This window comes from Rutidosis leptorrhynchoides, chromosome 3, assembly GCF_046630445.1.
Source record: "Rutidosis leptorrhynchoides isolate AG116_Rl617_1_P2 chromosome 3, CSIRO_AGI_Rlap_v1, whole genome shotgun sequence".
In the NCBI taxonomy this organism is placed as follows: domain Eukaryota; kingdom Viridiplantae; phylum Streptophyta; class Magnoliopsida; order Asterales; family Asteraceae; genus Rutidosis; species Rutidosis leptorrhynchoides.
This window is the reverse complement of record NC_092335.1, coordinates 432,603,704-432,612,385: the sequence shown is the minus strand read 5'-3', so window position 1 is coordinate 432,612,385 and position 8,682 is coordinate 432,603,704. Positions and strand designations below refer to the sequence as shown.

Sequence of the window (8,682 nt, the reverse complement as noted above, 5' to 3'; positions counted from 1 at the left end):
GGAGTTAATTAAACCTAGTTAGGAGAATGCATATTCTTGTAGTTTTAGTTTTCATCAAAAACTAAGCTATATACGAGAACTCAATTAAGCCATTATTGTTAGATAAAGTCAAACTGGTATTCAAACTTAATTTTACACATATCCGGATGAACACCCAACTTCATTATTTTACACATACATCCTAATAAGACATAAACGTATGCTGACAAGTACAAACCATATATTCCAAGAAAGATTGAACAGAAACCATGCATATTTATTATAACACATAACACACACAAATGGTAACTAAACCAATTATTAGTCTACGAGAATTATGCTAAATCCTCGTGAAACCAGACACATACCAGAAACAAGCATTATTCAAATAAAAACGTACGTAAACAAACTCAATTAGAGAATCACATAATCGATGAATTATCGACGAATGTTGACCAGATCAATTTTGACCCCACCAATGGTCACATTTTCACACCCATATTTCGGCACCAGACTAACCAAAACATATTCATCACCTTCAGCTTTAAGCTCTTCCATTATCCCAGTTATCCCGAACCTCGCCCCGGTCGTCATCTTCATCGAACCACCCACACCGTGCTGCAACTGCTCAAAACAACCAACAAACTCACTGTTCGAAGCATTAATCTGGGTCCCATCGTCCACGTCATTAATAAGCACGTCGAATTTGAAACTCGTGTTAGAATCGTATTCGATCCCATTCAAGAACAACATCTCTCTAGTTTTCAACTTCTCCTCGTGTGTCCTGTTTAAAGCAGGTCTCTTCACAAGCAACTTAACTGTCTCCTCCAGTTTAATCGGGAACTGCACCTCTTCCGCCTTCTTCACCTTTCCGATTGATTTAGCCGCAATGTTTGACTCTGCTGCATGAGGAGTTGACTCGTAGTTCAACCACGGCTTAATATCAGAATCTTTATATTTATATCCCATCTCTTCAATGTCAACACAGTCTTTGTTAAACACACGTACGAGGTTTTTGTTCTCATCGTAAAACACGTACGATGAGTTTTCCCAATCGGATGCGAATTCGCAAGCCGGATCCGGGTGATCTACCTCGCATTCTTTGGTGATTGGATTAATGTTTTTACCATCGTGTAATACCGTTTCCCATAGATGCCACATGCGATCAACGTTCGCATGATGGCAATAAAACAGAGGATCGTACCCTGCTGAATAAAAGTTCCCCATGTCCTCATACATGGACCCGGGTATGGGTCCCTCTTTCAACGGATCCCGCCGAACTCGCTTCTTGCCCAGCTTTTAACAACCGTCCGAGAAAGCTTTCTATACCAGCCTCGCTCATTTCTTTATGTATGACAGCAAGATTATTATTCTTAATTTCATCATCAGAACCAATAAATTCACGTTGGAAATTAATGGTGGCTGTCACATGAGTCGCGTCCCTGTACCCATCGAACAGGGGGTTGTATTGGGGTTTCGGTGTGGGTCTTAAATCTTTGTCAGGCGGCGGAGGCATCGGTTCCTCGTACATGGTCGGGAACCCTGTCATACCATCTTTATTGTCCCAGTTCCAGTAAGGGATAGCGAAACTTTCATCTCCGATCAAACTTCCTAATATTCGCTCGAAAAAGTACAGGTACCACCGATGAAAAGGGAAAAAGAGGGCCGAGTTGTGAACCTGGAGGTTCACAGTATCGTAACCGCTCTTTTCTTGAGTGTAACCGGCATTACAATAAGCGCAATGGATTTTACCTTGATTAATCCAACTACGCGGATCATCATCGGGTAGACGTTTCATTAGCTTAACAGCTAACCGAAACTTTTCGAGATACTTTTGATCGTTAGCTGCCTCGTGTGCAGTTGGTCGAACACGAAGCTTTGTGGGCCGTGGAGGTAACTGGTAAATTGCTGGCGCGATATCTGGCTTGAGCACAGGAGGGCAGCACGAGACGCCTTTTACAGCCTCGGGTGTGTAAACGCCCGTATGCGCTTTAACACAATGCGTAATGTTATCTGGAGCTTGAATGGGTACAGCGAAAGCAGAGGGGATAGAGGTGAAGTTGGAAGCACCGTACAGGCCTCCGAGCCCAAGGAGCACGTTTCTTCGGTCCACATTGTTGTGTTGATTCGTTTCATGTGATTGTGAGGTTTTTGGTTGTTTGTCATCATCAGCAGCTGCAGAAGAAGTAGCATTGCATGAAATTTTGAATTGATTATGGGATGAGGTTTTGGAAAACAAGAGTGAAGGAGAAAAGGAAGTGTTGGTGTTTTTAGTATGAGAGATAGGAAGAGTGGATAATAATAAGGTGAAAGAAGACATTTTGTTTTGTTGGTGTGGTCTAATTGCTATCCGGGCAAGCACTTATATAGTGAAACCTGGCTGCACTATTTGGTGAACTAATAAAGTTATAGATGAAGCTGGTATATTGAGCAAAAAGTTTATAGCTTTAAGTTGTAACTTGTAAGCCAGATCTTAATTCATATAACTCTTTGATAAGTAGTTGAAGATGGAAACCCCAAGGGGTCGTTCTAGTGGTTGAATCCTTAAAAATCTTCGAAGAAGAACAAAGTTCAATTCTCACTAGCTAGACTTTGGAGTCTTGCTTTAAAAAAAAGTAGTTAAACTTAGCTTGGAAAGTATTAATTGTGAAATTACTTGAAATCACAAGTACAAATATAAATGTAAGATATAGAGTAGAGTGTGTTCGGATTAAACTAGCTGGAGCTGAAGTAGGAGTTTATGGACTAGAGCTGGAACTTATTTTTAAAGCTGATAGTTGGAGCTTATCATTTTTTGTAAGTGTTTAGTAGATTAGCTAGAGCTTATTTTTTAATTTACAAACTCTAATTTATTTCATAAGCTACTATGAGGAGCTCATTTTTTAAGAGCTTATGATTTTCCATAAGCTCTACTTTTTATATCTACTAAACGAAGCTTATGACTTAAAGTTCATTAAAAGCTAATTAACAAAGTGCTTTTTGGTAAGTTAAACTTTTATAAGCTCTATTTTTTTTAAAAACTATTTGAAAGAAACTTATTTTTAAGAGCTTATTATTTTTCATAAGCTCGATTTTCTTATCACATACTAAATAAAGTAAATAATATAAGTTTTTAAAATCGTGACTTTTCCAATAAACTCTCATAAGCTGGTTGCCAAATATATTCTTAAAATGTGTGTGTATTGAAAAGATTCAGTGAGAACTAATAGACATAGAGAACGGAAAACACATATAAAAAGAGTGCAATCGGAATTTTTGTAATTCAGAAAGTCTTTTATATTCTCACATACAACATGAGAAACTTGTGACGACCCGAAAAAATCGTTATTGACGGCGCCGTCAACTTAGGTCCTGTTACGTGGTCATAGTCCCTAAATGAGACACGTTTGACCAAAATTATGTCGCATTCATTTGAAACGTGTATGACTTGCAAAATTTTAAGTAAACCAAATGGTTTGACAACAAGTATAAGTTTACAAAAGTTAATAAGTATAAATGAAATAACTTGCGACATAATATAAGTTGAAAATCACGAATGCTATCAATAGCGTATGCATGTAAACATTAAGTTTGAATTCAAAGGTGCTATCACTAGCGTATGCATGTATGCTTGACCCCAAGCAAGTAATCAAAGTATGCGGAAGCATGTATCAAGTAGCCAATCATAAACCTGAGAAACATATAGAAAACTGTCAACGAAAAACGTTGGTGAAATCATAGGTGTGACGACCCGGAAATTTCCGACCGAATTTAAACTTAATCTTTGTATGATTTGGACACGATAAGGAAAGTCTGTAATGTTGAGTCTCGAAAACATTGGAACAGTTTACATGGATACATTTAGACCTTTGACTATTTCCGACGATTCATGAACTATTGTGTGTAAATAAATATGTAACTATATATATACATATATATAAATGTAAGTGTACATATTAAGTTGAATTAATAAAATACAGACTAATAATTTGAATTGAAAATTAAAAGTTTATATATTATATGTAGTTACAAGTTAAAATATAAATGTTATATTAATATTATTATCATAATTTCATTATTATTATTAATGTTAATATTAAAATTAATAATTATATTATTATAAGTAGTGTTATTAATAACATTATTAAGAATATTATTGTTAACATTTTTATTATCATTAAACTTATTAACATTATTTATTCTATCAATATCATTATTATCTATTATTAAGATTATTGATATTATTATGATTATTACTTCTATTATTATTATTATTATTATTATTATTATTATTATTATTATTATTATTATTATTATTATTATTATTATTATTATTATTATTATTATTATTATTATTATTATTATTAGTGTTTGTATTATTATTAATATTATTAATCATTAATTATTAATTATTAAAGATATAATTATTAATTTATAATAATATACGGATTTATTTTTAAAGAAAGAATCCAATTCAGTTTCATGTAATTGTCAAACTGTAGATAATTTTGTTTCTTATCCGATTTAATCAAACCCATTAACTTCAATTTATGATTCAAACAAAGTTGAGTACCAATTAATGTCAAATCCAGTTAATTATTATCTTTGATTGCGTGTAATCACAAATTGAGTCACTTTCTACTGTATTTCCTGCAATTGATACCTTGTCTCCCACCTTATTTCCTTTCTGTTATCCTTTCTGTTATAAGTCTTCATCCATTAATCTAATAACATATATGCATTGATATATATGGAAATAGAGAATAACTCTTCTTCTAAAACCCATCTTCTCTATATCTATATATTTACATACACGACCTACATATACATATACAAAATACAGTTATATATAAATATATAAATACAAATATAGATATAATTAATTACAACCATATACAATGATCAATACATAATTACGTGTTCTGTTTCCCATCACAATCAACTTTTACAAAATTCTTCATCTTCTGCTCATGAATTGTACTACATCTGATTCATATCGATCTCCATTCGGAGATACAAAACAAAATATGTTGAATAACAAAGTCATAAAATCGTACGAATATGTTTTCAATCACGATCAAACCTTTTTGATTTTGTTTCTTGTTCTTGTCTGTGAGAATCAAAGGACGATAGATACATCTTCTCTACATAATAATACAACATCGCAGCTGTTGAATTATTACTCGATTGTCCGGCATCTTCTATAATTATTACTTTCAACACAAACAAAAACTTATCTTGACTTCTGCATCGTTGTTCTGTTCGAACTCAATCATCCTTAACTCTTGGCCACCATCACCAAAATCGATCCCCACGATCTTAAACACTATGTGACAAGAATCACAAACACCTTCATTATATCGAAACTCAAACCACCACCTTCTCAATACCTTTCCCCTCTTTTCTTGTCAAGAAACACCATAACCACCGTCACTACCTTATTTTCTTTTCTTTCTTCTTATTTCTTTCGTCTTCATTTTTGTTTCGGTTAAGCTGCACACCACCAACTTCGTGTTCTTACATTTCAGCTGCTTCTGTTTTGTATCTCTTGAAACTCACTTCAAACCTTCACCACTTGAAAACATCCATTTAACGACCCAACAAATCACCACCTTCTCCTCATCGCGAACAAACTTACAAAAATAACCACCCAAATAACCAACCTCTTCACTTCTTTTCATTCGTGAACCCAAGACCCAAACACCCCGTGAAATGTTACTGCAACTGCTACCGATATATTTCTGTTTATATATCGATTACAACCACCACCATCTTCCATCTCTATCCCTCTTTTTTTTTCTGTTAACAAACTTGAAAACAACCACAACCTAATAAACCCTCACACAATATGCCACTTTATATATAAATTGGCAAACACCAAATACCTCAATCACATAAAAAAAAAAAAAAACATTTGCTGCAGCGTTTCTTTAACCCCTCATGGCCGACCCACTTTTATAAAGTTAAACCACTATACAATTTATCGATTTAATATGTGGCAACTTGTTAATCAAATGGAAACCCTTACAGTCACTTTGACTACTTTATGCATGGATACCATGAATATATTAGCCATTCTATTTCTTTTCTCAAAAACAATTAAACCCCACCTTTGTTTCCCACTTGAGTTAAACATGGATATATAGTAGTATTATATAACGCATTTTCTATAAACAAAAGAAGCTAAATCGCGCATGGCAGATAAGATGTAAATTGTGTTGTTATTTTAATTCCAAACAACCCCACCCACTCTGTTTAATTCGGTGCTTTAGACAAACTTTGGAATCACATACATTCATTAAACCAAATCTTGGACCAATTATTATTATCTTCACTTGAGCCGTGATCCTTGTGGTGTATACATTTTTTTATCTCTTCTTTTGATTACCCGGACGGTATTTACTGTTTGCTGACGACAACTACTTTTTGCGTTATTTTTCTATTTTGGCCAAGAACCCAACAAAAACCCACTTACTATGCTCCTATTTTTTTTTTTCTGTCACCACTTCTCTTCTCAATATATATCACGTGAGATTCAATTCTGAATTAGGAAAGGTGATTGACAATCAAGTGCAAGAAAAGTGATCCGTAATTAATGGAATTTTTTTCGTGTGAGTGCTATAACACATGGACTTCACTGCCACCAAATCCTTACATTCAAGATTAATAGTTAATTGTTGATATTAGCAGGCCACAATGATTTAAAAGAATTTAAATTATGGGTATTTGAATTTACTAATTGGGCTAACTATATTGATATCTTGGACTTGGCTTGGTAATGGGTTTCAAATGAATTGGGGCTTCTAGTGATTTGTTTGTTGGGTCGAATCCCTTTACTTGAGTTGGGCCGAGACTCGGTTTAAATTGATTAAGTGAAGAAGATAATTCAAATAAGTAACTCGCAGTGGAGTGGTTAGGCGAATGTGTTGGGTTTACAAGAGTTCGCGGGTTCGAGCCCTGGCGGAGGTGTCTATTTTTTTTAAGGCTTGTTACATTAAGGTAGTCTTTCTATTATTATTTTAATATTATTAACATTAATATAATAACCATTATTATTATCTTATTATTATGTTATTATAAATATAAATATAATTATTAAGTATTATTATTTATTATTAGTATCAACCTAATTTTAAGGTTATTATTATTATTATTATTATTATTATTATTATTATTATTATTATTATTATTATTATTATTATTATTATTATTATTATTATTATTATTATTATTATTATTATTATTATTATTAGCATATACAATCATTATTATTAATAATAACATTATTAGTATCATTATTATCAAAACTATCATTTAAACAAATAAATATTTTGTATATTAAATATACTTATTACATATACTAGAATTATATTAAAATAACTCTATATCAAAAATATTGACATTATGTATATAAATACTTACATATAACAAACTATCGATTTTTAAATATAATACTAAACATATACATATATAAATAGATATTAATTATTTTAAATGTATATATATACAAAATAGATATACATAACATATAACTTAAGATATAATATATATAAATACAGTATATGTTTTTAAATAAAATTTAATATAAAATTTATATGACTACCAACACATACATATTATATAATTAATAAATGAAAGTATGTGATTTCCATAATATGATTTAATAGATATACAATTGATATAGGTTCATGAATCCGAGGTCAACCCTGCATTGTTCAGTTTCGTCGTATGAATATTTTTACTACAAAATATCGTATAGTGAGTTCATTTGATTCCCTTTTACTCTTTACATTTTTGGGACTGAGAATACATGCGCTACTTTTACAACTGCTTATTTAAATGCTTTTGAAATACATTTTGAACTGCGAATACATGAAATGCTTTTATAAATGATTGACGAGATAGACACAAGCAAAACATTCCTCGAATGAATTATGTGGACGTGATAATTGCCACCATTGAATTATGTGGACGTGATAATTGCCACAATTGATATGAATATTTTTCCCCTGATTATTATTGCTTGGTAACCTAAGAATTAAGGAACATCACTAATTTTAAGAATTAGTGCAAGCCTAATTGACGCGAATCCTAAAGGTAGCTACCGGTTTTAACACCACCACCCAGAATGTTCACTAGACGGAAGGGCTAGCGGGCGTGGTGTTTAGTACTTCGAAGTTTATATGATTATTATACAGACGAGATGTTCTGTTTTGGGGATATTATTATACGCATTTTATGTTAAGGTCGGTTACCAAGCCAAGTTATGAAAGCAAAGTGAATGTTATATATCGAGAGAATGATTTTATACACAGGTTATGTGTATGTTATTTTTGTGCACGAGATATGTGTACGGCTACTAAGATTTATGAAAAATAGATTTCGTATACAAGAAAGGTGTACTGTATTTAAAAGATATCGCATGTACATTACAGGTGGGTATAGGATTAGGGCCCATTTGTACCATGCAGCATTTAAATCTTGTGGTCTATCAAAATGATGAATTTTATTGTTTATGATAAACCTATGAACTCACCAACCTTTTGGCTGACACTTTAAAGCATGTTTATTCCCAGGTATGAAAGAAACCTTCCGCTGTGCATTTGCTCATATTACATGGAGTCATTCAGGGCATATAGAGGTCCATTCATCGCAATGGTACCAGATGTTATTGTATTCGTTCATGAAGATTTTGGACGGGGTATGACATGTGGTATCAGAGCG

At 32.6% G+C, this 8,682-nt stretch overlaps 1 protein-coding gene across 1 annotated transcript; it reads right to left on the bottom strand.

Annotated features, from left to right (window-relative positions):
- Nucleotides 1-417: 417 nt before the first annotated feature.
- Nucleotides 418-2,299, bottom strand: LOC139901477 (polyphenol oxidase, chloroplastic-like). Its single transcript, XM_071884186.1, has 3 exons — nucleotides 1,337-2,299; nucleotides 1,107-1,275; nucleotides 418-1,067 (listed from the first exon to the last, which is right to left on the bottom strand). The coding sequence occupies exons 1-3, from the start codon at nucleotides 2,297-2,299 to the stop codon at nucleotides 418-420; spliced, it is 1,782 nt and encodes a 593-aa protein (XP_071740287.1).
- Between the last annotated feature and the right edge of the window lie 6,383 nt (nucleotides 2,300-8,682).

Coding starts and splice junctions, on each gene's coding strand:
- LOC139901477 (XM_071884186.1), bottom strand. CDS start 2,299: ATGTCTTCTTTCACCTTATTATTATCCACTCTTCCTATCTCTCATACT. Junction 1,276..1,336: donor TTAAGAATAATAATCTTGCT/GTCATACATAAA, acceptor GGTTGTTAAAAG/CTGGGCAAGAAGCGAGTTCG. Junction 1,068..1,106: donor GGAAACGGTATTACACGATG/GTAAAAACATTA, acceptor AATGCGAGGTAG/ATCACCCGGATCCGGCTTGC.